At 43.3% G+C, this 15,287-nt stretch overlaps 1 protein-coding gene across 1 annotated transcript in view; it reads left to right on the plus strand.

Annotated features, from left to right (window-relative positions):
- Positions 1-15,287, plus strand: part of niban2b (niban apoptosis regulator 2b) — a 53,436-nt gene that overhangs the window by 16,620 nt on the left and 21,529 nt on the right. The window contains exons 2-5 of the mRNA XM_041897301.2: positions 7,452-7,582; positions 9,084-9,212; positions 9,419-9,524; positions 10,362-10,529. Of these exons, the coding sequence (XP_041753235.2) occupies positions 7,452-7,582; positions 9,084-9,212; positions 9,419-9,524; positions 10,362-10,529 (534 nt within the window). The remainder of the gene's footprint in view (positions 1-7,451; positions 7,583-9,083; positions 9,213-9,418; positions 9,525-10,361; positions 10,530-15,287) is intronic.

Below are 15,287 nucleotides of genomic sequence, written 5' to 3' on the forward strand. Positions count from 1 at the left end.
GGCCAGGTCTCTCTCCTAGCTCCCGCTCCCTGGTTCAGCTTGTACATTTTTAGTTTTTTTCAACAGGAAAAGTTCAAACATTGCTAACCCTTTTAATGGGACCATAACTGTTGAACTGATTTCCAGGTTTTGTTCCATTAGTAGCACTGTGATGAAGACGAGGGAGCAGTCTTATTAATGGTTACTTCCTTCCTCCCCAGTCAGCTGGCCAGGCTCACCACAGACAGGACGTTCCTCGGACTTTGTGTCTTCTTATTTCTGTCCAATATTACCACCATTGGCTATTCAACCTCACAGGCCACTCAATGCTTAATTGAACAAGACTTATTGAATTGTCTGTTTTTTTATTTATTCTAAGACTTAATTTTACTGCAGCAAAGTTATTCGTTCGTTAGACTCACTCTACCTAAAGGAGGTGACCTACATGAGACTGAATAGCTGTCACAAACACACATTCTGTGGGAGAGAGTTGAGTTATATTTTACATTTTAGTCATTTAGCAGACGCTCTTATCCAGAGCGACTTACAGTTAGTGAGTGCATACATTTTCATACTGGCCCCCCGTGGGAAACAAACCCACAACCCTGGCGTTGCAAGCGCCATGCTCTACCAACTGAGCTACGGGAAATCCATGGTAATGGAATTGTGCTGAGACTGATTTTTCACTTAAAATGTATGCCAATCAAAGACCATTGATTTTCTAAGTTTAACAAACCATACAACTCTATGCACAAGGACTACTTTTAACAATTTACACAATTGTACAAAAACACATTTATTGGAAGAACTGTGTAGATACAAAGATTCTGTAAAATCTCTGTTTTTTTGTGTCCACGTTTTCCAAAAACGTTAAAATATCTGCTCCGAAAATTAAGATTCTGCAAAAAGAATGGGGTGTCAGCTATGACATGACATCAACTCTTTTTGTTTATTGAACTACAATAAGTGAAGTGGATTTACAACCGGCAACGGAATTTAATCATGGGTCCCTGATCGGTACTGCATAATTATGGATATGAATGTCATTCTCATCATGTTGATGTATCCTAAATAGCTACACAAATAAATATGCAATATCCTCCTTTCCATATTTGGGTATTATTCTACACACTGGCTTTTATCTTAATTAGCCCTGCCCCCAAACAAGACCAAATTTGGTTGATCCGGACCAAATCTGAACCAATCATAGATATCAAAGTAGAGGTCAGAACGGTAGAGGACAGTACATTAGTGTGCTCAACTCTAGTGTGCTCTACTGTGTACTGAACCTTAGTTTACTCTACCGTACGGAACTATACTCTACTTTTTGCTGTCCAAACTTGTGAACCTAACTGTGGTTTTACTACAATGACTATCCCATTGTAGCCAATTCAATTGCACTGATTTTCTGAAATTCTGTTAATGATTTGGTAAGACTGTAACTAATTAATAGGTCTACCTTTAACTTCTGTGAACTTTCATTATCCTCCCTCCTCATGAGGGAGAGATTTGAAAATATCTTAAAGATATGTGGGTTTTTGTTAACGGAATTTCAAGGCATAGTTTCTTTAAACTTACAGAAGGCAGAAAATGGTATCCAGAACTAAATAGAAGTGTTGATATTAGTTGGCTGGGGTCTTTACTTCAACATTGTGTTTTGATGTATTTCTAAAACCTTTTAACTTTTCCTGGTAAATGTATTCTAAGACCCCTTTATTTTTATTTTTTTTAGAAATCTTTGCTTATTCCAAATATTTAGTATAGAAAATGGTTGAAAAATGTAAATGCCTTAATTTCAAAAAAATATAGGCTCTTTGTTTTCATTTGACACACACTTTGAGGTGCTCCTATGAAATTCACTTGTTGGTGCTCATGGGTCCTTTTACATGGAAATTACCTTGAGCAAGTATCTGTCTGGTGATTGGACGGATTTGGGCTGCCTGGGAGTGGCGCAGCAATGTGAAGTTTTGTACTCTGTTTACAGGAAGCCAGCCAGTCAGGATGTTTGTTCAAGATAGTTTGTGAGTCACTACACTAACAGTGATAACAGCTATGAATGGCTGCCCTGACGCCGTCACCACCATGTCACCATGTCACCATGTCACCATGTCACCTGCCCTTCCTCCTGTGTTTTGGGTCTCGAGACGGAGTGCTGATCTATTCAATATGATGTAAAACTGAACCTAGATCAGCACTCCTACTCTGAGACGCTTTGTGAATACTGGTCGCAAGGGTCTCTGCTTGCCTACTGAGGCAGTGGGAGCACAGAGGATGGACTGAGAGTGAAAATATAGAGTTGCACCTGTTAGACGTTATGGAAGGTGGACTTTATGGTTCATGGTGGACTTTGCTCTACGCCTGCCACTCCTATATGTTAATAATAGCGGACAATTGGTTGGTAATCGTCCGCCTGCTATCCCGCCCCATGACTTAGTTACTTAGCATAATTCTTTAGTCCAGTTCATAGAAATGGAATCGGTCATTTCCGATCCATTGAGTGATTCTCTTTCTATGACTCCATTCCCCCCAGACTCTGACTGCCTGATGGATTTACCAGAGGCTTCAATGACAGCACAGCCTCAGTCTTTAGAAAGCCAATCTGATCTACGGATCTCTCATCATATTTTCCCAACCACCTCTCTACTCTCTCTCCCAGAAAAATCAACATTTCATAACCGCAATGCAGAACAGATGGGATCAGAGGAAGATGATCTCTGCTCCAACTATAATTACTGTCAAACATTAGCATATTTCCTGTAGAAGTGCTGTATCAAAAATACGTATTTGTAATTATAGTTTGACATGTATGTACTGTAGATCACAGACTTATTTGGCCTTGTTTGTAAGCACACTGGTACACTCAATTTTATCTCCACAAAGAGTGTCGATGAGGATCGTTTGCAGCTGGGTCCTGAAGGGTTCTGGGTTGGTTTAGGTGGTCTTAGAATATGATTGGTCTACAGAGCAGTAGATGGGAGAACCCTTGCTTTCCTCACTTAGGAGAACGCAAGCCGTGGTATGCATCCCAAATGGCACCCTGTTCCCTATATAATGCACTATTTTGACTAGTGTAAAAGTAGTGCACTATAAAGGGACTAGAGTGCCATCTGGGACGCAGGCGCCGTTCTTTCCCCCACGCCTGGCCCGGTTCCAGCTATCCCTCCTGACTCTCTTTCTCTGTAAGGGGGTGAGCCACTGAACTCCCTACGCTACATTTACAGTCTGCCCTGCCAGCAGACCATTCCTTCATACGCTACATTTACAGTCTCCCTCTGCCCTGCCAGCAGATCATTCCTTCATACGCTACATTTACAGTCTCCCTCTGCCCTGCCAGCAGACCATTCCTTCTTACGCTACATTTACAGTCTCTCTCTGCCCTGCCAGCAGATCATTCCTTCATACGCTACATTTACAGTCTCCCTCTGCCCTGCCAGCAGATCATTCCTTCTTACGCTACATTTACAGTCTCTCTCTGCCCTGCCAGCAGATCATTCCTTCATATGCTACATTTACAGTCTCTCTCTGCCCTGCCAGCAGATCATTCCTTCATACGCTACATTTACAGTCTCTCTCTGCCCTGCCAGCAGATCATTCCTTCATACGCTACATTTACAGTCTCCCTCTGCCCTGCCAGCAGATCATTCCTTCATACGCTACATTTACAGTCTCTCTCTGCCCTGCCAGCAGATCATTCCTTCATACGCTACATTTACAGTCTCTCTCTGCCCTGCCAGCAGACCATTCCTTCATACGCTACATTTACAGTCTCTCTCTGCCCTGCCAGCAGATCATTCCTTCATACGCTACATTTACAGTCTCTCTCTGCCCTGCCAGCAGATCATTCCTTCATACGCTACATTTACAGTCTCCCTCTGCCCTGCCAGCAGATCATTCCTTCATACGCTACATTTACAGTCTCTCTCTGCCCTGCCAGCAGATCATTCCTTCATACGCTACATTTACAGTCTCTCTCTCTGCCCTGCCAGCAGATCATTCCTTCATACGCTACATTTACAGTCTCTCTCTGCCCTGCCAGCAGATCATTCCTTCATACGCTACATTTACAGTCTCTCTCTGCCCTGCCAGCAGATCATTCCTTAATATGCTACATTTACAGTCTCTCTCTCTGCCCTGCCAGCAGACCATTCCTTCATACGCTACATTTACAGTCTCTCTCTGCCCTGCCAGCAGATCATTCCTTCATACGCTACATTTACAGTCTCTCTCTGCCCTGCCAGCAGATCATTCCTTCATACGCTACATTTACAGTCTCTCTCTGCCCTGCCAGCAGATCATTCCTTCATACGCTACATTTACAGTCTCTCTCTGCCCTGCCAGCAGATCATTCCTTAATACGCTACATTTACAGTCTCTCTCTGCCCTGCCAGCAGACCATTCCTTCCTACTCTACCGTTCAAAATTTTAGAACACCTACTCATTTAAAGGGTTTTACTTTATTTGTACTATTTTCTACATTGTAGAATAATAGAGAAGACATCAAAACTATGAAATAACACATATGGAATCATGTAGTAACCAAAAAAGTGTTAAACAAATCAAAATATATTTTATATTTGAGATTCTTCGAATATCCACCCTTTGCCTTGATGACAGCTTTGCACACTCTTGGCATTCTCTCAACCAGCTTCATGAGGTAGTCACCTGGAACTCATTTCAATTAACAGCTGTGCCTTCTTAAAAGTTAATTTGTGGAAATTTTGTATTTTAATGTGTTTGAGCCAATCAGTTGTGTTGTGACAAGTTGGGGGGTTATTCAGAAGATAGCCCTATTTGGTAAAATACCAAGTCCATATTATGTCAAGAACAGCTCAAATAAGCAAAGAGAAACAACAGTCCATTACTTTAAGACCTGAAGGTCAGTCGATACGGAACATTTCAAGGACTTTTAAAAGTTTATTCAAGTGCAGTCGCAAAAACCATCAAGCGCTATGATGAAACTGGCTCTCATGAGGACTGCCACAGGAATGGAAGACCCAGAGTTACCTCTGCTGCAGAAGATAAGTTCATTACAGTTACCAGCCTCAGAAATTGCAGGCCAAATAAATGCTTCACAGAGTTCAAGTAACAGACACATCTCAACATCAACTGTTCAGAGGAGACTGTGTGAATCAGGCCTTCTTTGTCGAATTGCTGCAAAGAAACCACTACTAAAGGAAACCAATAAGAAGAGACTTGCTTGGGCCAAGAAACACGAGCAATGGACATTAGACCGGTGGAAATGTGTCCTTTGGTCTGGAGTCCAAATTGGAGATTTTTGGTTCCAACCGCTGTGGCTTTGTGAGACGCTGTGTGGGTGAACGGATGATGTCCGCATGTGTAGTTCACACCTCCTCCTCCATGCTTTACGGTGGGATGGTGTGGGGGTGCTTTGCTGTTGACACTGTCTGTGATTTGTTTAGAATTCAAGGCACACTTAACCAGCATGGCTACCACATAATTCTGCAGTGATACACCATCCCATCTGGTTTGGACTTTGTGGGACTATCATTTTGTTTTTCAACAGGATAATGACACAACACACCTCCCAGGTTGTGTAAGGGCTATTTTACCAAGAAGGGTAGTGCTGCATCTGATGACCTAGCCTCCACAATCCCCCGACCTCAACCAAATTGAGATGGTTCGGACCGCAGCGTGAAGGAAAAGCATCCAACAAGTGCTCAGCATATGTGGGAACTCCTTCAAGACTGTTGGAAAAGCATTCCAGGTGAAGCTGGTTGAGAGAATGCCAAGAGTGTGCAAAGCTGTCATCAAGGCAAAGGGTGGCTATTTGAAGAATCTCAAATATAACATATATTTTGATTTGTTTAACACTACGTGATTCCATATGTATTATTTCAGAGTTTTGATGTCTTCACTATTATTCTACAATGTAGAAAATAGTAAAAATAAAGAAAAACCCTTGAATGAGTTGGTGTTCTAAAACGTTTGACCGTTAGTGTACATTGTCTCCCTCTGCCCTGCCAGCAGACCGTTCCTCCCTACATTTACAGTCTCCCTCTGCCCTGCCAGCAGACCGTTCCTCCCTACATTTACAGTCTCCCTCTGCCCTGCCAGCAGACCATTCCTCCCTACATTTACAGTCTCCCTCTGCCCTGCCAGCAGACCGTTCCTCCCTACATTTACAGTCTCCCTCTGCCCTGCCAGCAGACCATTCCTCCCTACATTTACAGTCTCCCTCTGCCCTGCCAGCAGACCGTTCCTCCCTACATTTACAGTCTCCCTCTGCCCTGCCAGCAGACCGTTCCTCCCTACATTTACAGTCTCCCTCTGCCCTGCCAGCAGACCGTTCCTCCCTACATTTACAGTCTCCCTCTGTAAATGTAGGGAGGAACGGTTCGCTGGCAGGGCAGTCTCTCTGCCCTGCCAGCAGACCGTTCCTCCCTACATTTACAGTCTCCCTCTGCCCTGCCAGCAGACCGTTCCTCCCTACATTTACAGTCTCCCTCTGCCCTGCCAGCAGACCGTTCCTCCATATGCTACATTTACAGCACCACTCTCTCTAATTTTGTTTTATTTATTTCACCTTTATTTAACTAGGGAATTCTTATTTACAATGAAGGCCTACCAAAAGGCCTCCTGCTAAATGGAGGCAGGGGATGGTAAACAAACAAAGCAGAGGTTTCTCTCTTTTTCCTTTCTCGCCGAGGTAGACAGCCATAAAGAAACAGGTTTCTGGTGTTAATCAAAGTAAGCCTTGTCCAAGCCAGAATGGCTGAACTAGTTTGTTGAAGGTCCAGGGGTGTAACTTTGAAGTCAGGTCTTCTCAGTTTCTGTCAAACATTGACAAACGGGTTGATAGTGTGCCAACTCCATTTTGGTAAAATATTGAAAGACTGAACTGAAGGCTAACTTTGTAATGCAAACACTGCCGTGTGGACGTTCTGATAAAGGACCCAAAGGACCATGGGAAATGTGTTTGACTTCCAACTTGGCAACACATTTTTTTTTTTTTTTTTTTTTTACACCATGCTAAGCAAAGTAAATAGTGATTGAGGTAACCAGCGAAAGGCTACTCTTTGCTTTCAGACTATTACACAACACATTAAATCAGAATACACTAAGTAATACATCACTATTGACAGGGAATGTCATAATAATATGCCATTTAGCAGACGCTTTTATCCAAAGCGACTTAGTCATGCGTGCATACATTTTTGTGTATGGGTGGTCCTGGGGATCGAACCCACTACCTTGGCGTTACAAGCGCCGTGCTCTACCAGCTGAGCTACAGAGGCAACCCATCATACACCGTTTTGATTTGCAACAACTGGGGTCTGTTCAGGGACGTAGCATTACGGAACATTCAGATAGGAATGTATAGTGTAGAAAATAAATGATTGTCTGTTAGAATAGGGAATCATGTCAGCTCTATTAATAATATTTATATCTTCAACATTGAGTGTTTCATGTCCCTTAATACACCCCTGTCCTTTCCTTCCTTCTCCTTGCAGCCAGGACAGGCGAGGTGATTGGAGCGTTTAGCCGTCTGTATGAGCAGCAGTATGCAGTGGCCCTCTTCAACAAGGTCCGCTTTGACATCGAGGGAGGAGGGGGGCCCCAGCCACAGCTACTGCACCGCAAGGTAACAAACACATCCTCCTCTCTTGTCCTCCTCTGCTCCTGTCCTCTCCTCTTCTGTATTCCTCTCTTGTCCTCCTCTACTCTGTTTCTGCCCTGATAAGGTAATGGAATAATACCTGCAGTTTCTCATGAAGTGCTGACATTTGGAACACTTTTCCCACATTATGTTGAACCTGAAGAAACTCCTATCACTATATCAAATTGATCTGAGTGGTACAGAACCAATATAAAACAGATTTACACTCATGAGCTCAGTTTGTTCTGAAGATTGAAGTGTGTTTAGATCTAATAGTAGTTTCTTATAAATACAGCATGAGGAGTCCTGGTATGTAGGCCACTCCCACTTAAGCCAGAGGAGTAAACAGTAGTTCAGAGTTCCACAGTAGTTTAGACTGCCATGTTAGGCTACAGAGGGCAACATCTCAATGTACCTTGTATGATTCTATCTCTGTGTAACAGATGGGAGCTAGTGAAGCACAAGTTGCCATTGTGTGATGATGTCACTCGACCTGAGATCTCAAGTCAACCGTGCTACAAACAGAGGGAGCAAGAATCTAGCTTGTGACTGCCACCTTTGACTTTAGGGCGAGTGACGTCACTGCAGAAGACCCTAGGGCTCGATTTCAGTCCGTAGCGCTGAAGATCTGTGTTGTAGCACGATTGACATTTTAAAGGCAATGTTCCTGCTTTAGAGGAGACTGTATTCATGTTAAACGCTGTCATATGTTGGCTCAATCGGAAATTACCTTTTACATTTCAATCGCTCTATAAAGGCGATTGCACACGGGGCCGCGGTAAACGGCAATTGAACTGCGAGAAAATTAGCTTACCGTGTGTAGAGACCAGCGGTCCCGGTTGTTAGCTCGAATGTTGTCATAAAACAATGTGTCAACCCTGTGCAGCGGGTGCTCACGACTTCAGCTTATTTCATATTTTGGAGCCCTACTCCCAGTCTGAGACCTTCGCCGCTTACCGCAGCCCGTCTGTAAACGCCTTAACGCTTAACATTAGCGCTACGGTTTGAATCGAGCCCCTAGTGTAACTCTTTTATTAGGATTCTCCTGGGGGTCCAGTTTTAAAGGCCTGTAACACTCCCTTGTAAAGAGAAACGGCTACATTCTTTCTGGCACTACAGCTGCACTCACACTGCTAACTACATGAGGCTGTGTAAGAGACTGCCGTTTTTTGTTTTATTGGGGAGAGGTTTTTGAGGAATGATGGCTGTTTTCCTGAGAACAACCATACTGTCTGGATGGGCAAATGATTGGATAAACGAATCAACACTACTCCAGAGTCTGGGCTACGGTTGAGAAATCACTTATAGACAGTAGTTCCACATGGCAATGTAGTAAGTATGCCTGATGTTTCAAGAGGAACTCAAAGGCTTTAAATTGTAGGCCACTCCTTGGTCCATAAAGATGGATCCATCCACCATAGAGGTGATGTCCCTAGATGCCAGTCATCAAAAGGTTTTTACGGACTCCCCTGTCTGTCCCACTCAGGTTCCTCTGGAGAATAGATCCATCTTCTCTGGAGCTCTGTTCCAGTTTCTGGAGGAGAACAATAAATGGAGAAACCACTACCTCTTCGTTCCTGACTGCTACACCATCAACTACTATGACAACAAAGCGGTAAGGGAAGAGCTCTGTTTAACATTATGATGGTTTATTTTGTCAGTATTAATGAATTAGCTAATAAAATGCATCAATCCCTGTAGTGTACATGGTGTTCTATATCTGCAAGTGTCATTCTCATAATTGTCACTTTTTGGGGGGAGGAAGATAACAAGTAATGCAATAGAGCGTTAAATCTGCCTTGTCCTTGTGTTCCCTGTCAGTCTCATGAGAGAGGGCTTCACCCCAAGGGAAACATCAACTGTGCTGGGTATAAAGTGCTGACCTCAATGGATCAGTACCTGGAGCTGCTCAACAACAGCCTGCCTGGTGAGAACATGTTACAACTGAGAACCAGGGAAGGGGTGGGGGTGAGGCACATGTTACGCAGGTTGACGTTTACTGTCATGAATCTTGTCCTGGAGGCAAAACTGAGCGATTTCTGCTAGATGGGCTAGCTGAAAAGTCAAAATTGCCTATATCATGAATTTTTTGTTGTTGCTTGTTGGTGTTAATTTAGGGTTAGAAGTGTGGTTACGTTTAAATTCAGACTAAGTGGGTCAGTTGAACAGTGTTTCCTCCGACTCATTTCTGCGGCTGGCTTCCAGGTTAAGCGGGCGGGTGTTAAGAAGCACGGTTAGGCGGGTCATGTTTCGGAGGACTCATGACTCGACCTTCGCCTCCCGACCCCGTTGGAGAGTTGCAGCGATGAGACATTGGGGAGAAAAAGGGGGTAAAAAAATAAATATAAGACTTAGTGGTTGTGCCAGCTAGTGACCAACCTGCATATGTTAAGACTCTTCACCTAAAATGTCATATGTAATCATTTTAAAGAGGAACGGAGACCTCTTATTGGTCTCATTATGAAAAGCTCAGTGTTATTTCATGAAATGTGGACATGTTCCTGTTTCTTAAGGTCTGTTTTTGTGCTACGGCATGGTTCAGAAAATGTGCAGAAAGGGCTACTTCCCTACTGGTGCAGGACAGTGTTTGATTGATGCAGTGTTGTATAGACTGTATTTAGATTTGTATAAATTATTTTGTCTATATTCTGTCTGTTTATTCGGTTTATTTTAAAGCGTTGTCAACACCATTTTACCCGGGTCAAAATTCCTGTTACATGTGAATGTACTTGGTGCATAAAGGTTATTGTGATTTGTGTTTCAGGTGTAAATGCTAAAGTGGGTAACTCTCCCTTCCTGAAGTGTGCCACCCAGTTCCCTCTGATCCTGTGGCACCCGTACGCCCGCCACTACTATTTCTGTGTGGTGACGGAGAAAGAACAGCAGAAGTGGCATGCAGTCTTTCAGGACTGTGTAAGACATGCCAATGATGGTGCGTATTCCTATCAAACCAACACAAACATTCAAGCCCAGACACACTGTAGTACCCGTAGAGATCCTATCATTCATTCGATGGTCTATTTCATTAAGTGGTTGTGCCCATATTGAAACACAAGTGTCCATTTTGACGGTTCCACAGAACACTTGAAGGTTCCACAGATCTTAATTGCAGTGTTGAAACACAGTGAGTGACAGAAGTGTGGACATTCTTTGGTTCCCAGCCTTGGTTCTGAGGTGTTATTGTGAGGGAGTTATTGAGTAATACATGAAGGTAAGAGCACACTAGAATCCATGACCTCAGAGTTTTGTTATGTATAGGAAAATTGTTGATTCAGAGCCCCATTCACAGTAGTGCATTGCTACTAGCGGTAGCATAATGATGTGCTAGCTGTTCCAATAGACATCCAGTGATTGAGACAGCGACTAATCATTTAAAAGTGTGTCTCGGCAGAAATATACATTTGTAAAAAATACCTATTTTTGCAGTGGTGGAAACAATTTAGCAGCGGTGGGCCACCACTGCTTAATGAATATAGGTGAAACACTGGCTCAAAGTATTTGAGCGATTTCAAATAGCATTTGAACCCAGGTCTGCTCACTAATACCAGAATAGATATAACTCAAACAGGGAGAGCGATTTGAGCAGGGGAGTGGAGTGTAGCAGTGAAGTGTACACTGAACTGACTGCTGGTGAAGTGATTACGTCTGAACCCAGGCATTATGGCTTCCAGCTGACCACCTCCTATCCAAACCCAGGCTGTGTTATCCTCCCACCAGCCTCACTCTCTTGATGGGTCCTATCATGTTTCTCATGCAACATCCTATCTGCAGAAATAGATGGAACAACAGAGATAGAACTGTCCCCAGACCTGTCTGTCAAATTAAAGAGCCTAGTATGTTTACAGTCCAGTACATTATGATCCAATAGGGAAATGACTTAACTATCCTCCTAGGGACTTATTGATAGTGTTTTGAATTAGGCCACCCACGTTGGCTCTGAAGAGCTGCACAGCGACTATACTGGCAGAGACTGACACATAGCTACATAGTTTATACATAGTTCTATGGTTTTGGCATGACTTCATTTGGGGCATCATTTCCTCTACAGCATGTGTCAAACTCAATCCACTGAGGGCCGAGTGTCAGGTTTTTTTTGCTCCTCCCTTGTACTTGATTGATGAATTAAGGTCACTGATTAGTAAGGAAGCCCCCTCACCTGGTTGTCTAGGCCTTCATTGAAAGGAAAAACCAAAAACCAGCAGACACGAGGCCCTCCGTGGAATGAGTTTGACACCTCTGCTCTACAGTATAATTAGCAGCCACAGCCCTTGAGCATTGACATCTGCAGTAACATCCAATTAGTTCTAATGTCCAAGCAGACAAACTGAATGTTGCATTGGAATAGCCTGCGTCCCAGTCTGTTTGTGCTATCATACCAACTGCTTGTCACGGTTTGGCTTGACAATGACAGCAATGGAGTTGGCAAGGGCACCAACAGGTCTGGGACCAGGCTAGTATTGGACAGATTTGGAGTCTGGAATAGACTGTACATTATGTAATATGTTTACCTGGTCCCCATAGCGACAGGGAGACCAACAGTCTCAGAGTGAGTACCTGCCTGCCACTCTTAATGGCCTGGTGAGCTGTTCTCCTGCTACGCTGTTTACTTTCTGCCATATTTGCAAACTTACTTAAACATTATGCCATACACATGGTTCCCTATATTTACGTTTCTGAACTGGCATCATGTAAACTTGGGTCCAACGGTTTCATAATTGACAGGAAGGAAATGAAACATGCTGCTTATTTACCGTTGTGTGCACTGTGCAGACCAACGTTTTACTTTGTAATTGCAGTGTCATGTTTTTATATACATGTATTCTTATGACTAGACAGGAATACTTTTGGAGGTGTATTATTTTTGTTTTTTGTAGCAGGGTCGACGTGAGGACAGCATTTTGGGATGAAATCTATGCTCCTTGAACTCAGAAAAAAGAAAGATCTGTACTCACTTCAGTCTCTTAGCCCCTTCCTGGCTGTCAGAGAGTTGAGGAATAAATCAGATTAGAAAAGTAACAAAGTCATGTCTGTAGAGAATGACAGCTGCCTCCTGCCTGCTCAAAGAATACTTTACCACATGTTCTCAGCGTTAGAGCTCGTTCCGTTGATCCATTTGTCTAAACAACGGGTCTACGGTAAGCCCCGGCCTGGCCTTCCTTCATGCTCTCTCCCTCTCAACGTAGAACATGTGGCCAGCTCATGCTTCCAGTTTGTGCTAAATTCCCTGCAGACCCTTACTTATGTCACACAACAAACTGTCCTCTAACTCCCAGATGCCCAGATACAGTCAGCAGTGCTTAGCATGTCTACTATACAACAGGAGACAACTCAATTAAGTCACATAATGACTCCAATTTAACCATCACCGATTGTGGACTGGGAGTGCTTAGTAAGGTAATCCCTCCCTGTGCTCTGACCCATGACTCTGCTGCATGGGTTTAGGTCAGTGTTTCCCAAACTCGGTCCTACACTACACAGCTGATTCAAATGATCAAAGCTTGATTATTTGAATAAGCTGTTTAGTGCTAGGGCAAAAACCAAAATGTGCACCCCTTGGGGTCCCGAGGACCAAGTTTGGGAAACCCTGGTTTAGGGTTAGACTATCCATCCACTTTTCAGTCGTGTAAGGATTAGCACTTCAAGTACTGTGATCTCATTATTAGGGAAACTTTACAAGTTTACCAGAAAACTACCAACATTCTGTTATCTTTCAAGGATTTTATGTAATCATCACAAAACATCTAGTGGCTCTTTTGGGTACTTCAGATTATCACAGGTGTCTGTAATGATCTCTGGCCCTCTGTGTGGCCTTAACACAGGTAAAATATATGAAATGATTCAATAAGATTTTAAAGTAAAAATGTAATGACAAATCTGTAAAACATTATCCTAAATATAAACCATCAACTTACTGAATACAATTTGGTATTTAATGAGGGTTTCAGCATGAAGTTTGTTTAAAATATATATATATTTTTTTACACACTTAATTATTTTAGTATGTCTTTGTCAAATACATTGTTTGTGTAAATTATTGGTAGCATTGCAACCCCAGTCTTTATAGCCTTATGTGAGACAAGGCACAGACCAGCCTATACACAGCACATCACTAAATGTATACAATGTGTAGGAGCTCCAGTCTGATCCACGATCATAAAGAGGTGGACCACAATGTTATGGAACCAGTCTGTAGCGTGCACATGTGCATCCCATATGGCAGGGGTTCTCAAACCTCTCCTTGGGAACCCCCAGCCGTTCCATGCATTTGAACTATTCCAGAGCTAGCACACCTGATTCAACTAATCAAGCCTTTGACGAGGTGAACCATATTAGCTAGTTCAGGGTTACACCAAAATTGTGAAATGTCTGGGGGTCCCCGAGGAGAGGTTTCAGGACCACTGCCAAATGGCACCCTATTCCCTATATAGTACAAAAGTAGTCTCTGGTCAAAAGTAGTACACTATATAGGGAATAGGCTTCCATTTGGGACGCACACCAAGTGTTCATATAGCCAGGCCCTGAGTGGACAGTCAGAGCTGTGTGTACTGCTGGCAGCGTAGCTTTGTGTTTAGACTGCAGGCTCAGTAGATTCTGGTATGTGGCGGCAATTAATTTCCTCGGCCGGGCCGCCCCTCTCCTCTCTGGCTCTCCCCACCCCCCCTCCCTAGAGCAGGCGTGGCTGGGGCCGGGGGGCAGGCAGGGGCCTAACATAGAGGGGCCCTGTCCAGCAGACACACAGTGCTGACCCTGAAATGAAGGCTTCGCCTTCTGGAGAAACTCCTCATTCATCACCTGTCCAGCTTCCTTAGCAGCACCTGGGCTGTGTTCCAAATGCACCCTGTTCCCTATGTAGTACACAACTTTGACCAGAGCGATATGGGCCCCAGTTCACTATTATCAATGTTATTATTATTTTGTATTGTTTACTGTTATCGTTATCTCACTTCGCTTTAGCAGCAGTGGCTTTGTCATTCATGCTAATAAAGCTTATTTAAATCTGAAAGACCCGTACGTACACGTCTGTCTGCTCCGAAGCTGGTCCCTCTGACAACAAAGCAGACTATTTTTTAAAATCTGGCTGAAAAGAAATGTCAAGAACTCTGAGAAACAGGCTAAGGACATACCCCTAATAGCTAACATGCCTCAGCTGTGACACAGACCTCGGTAGTGCGTGTGAATGGCTCCGTATGGCAGTGTTCATTTCGGCACTTAAAAAAAAAAATGTAGTCTAGTCTTAGTCATTTTGACTAAAAAATATCAAGTCGTAGTCACATTGTCATTTGAATAATGACTTAGTCTAGTTATGGTCAAAATTACAAAGTGAGCCATTTTAGTCAACTAAATGCCCTTTAATTTTAGTCACATTTTAGTCACATCACATTTGTATTGCCTCATTAACCTATAGTAAACATAAATCACTGACTTCCATGTGGACCAACATACATTGCCTTGTCCTGCCAACATATTTTCCTGCATATTTGTCCTATTCTCTTCCTAATAGCAGAAATATGACACGTATAAAAGTAGTATGGGTTGCAGCGCCGTCAATTGGTCGCGTCATTGCCATTGTTATCAATGTTCCACAGACGCTGCAGCCACATTGGTGTCCAAAGTAGAACGGGAGCTAATGACTGTTTCGCCCAGTGATGTAGTCAAGTCACTAAACCTAGAATACGAATCGAGTCCCAAG

The sequence above is a fragment of the Coregonus clupeaformis genome, chromosome 18, assembly GCF_020615455.1.
Source record: "Coregonus clupeaformis isolate EN_2021a chromosome 18, ASM2061545v1, whole genome shotgun sequence".
NCBI lineage: Eukaryota > Metazoa > Chordata > Actinopteri > Salmoniformes > Salmonidae > Coregonus > Coregonus clupeaformis.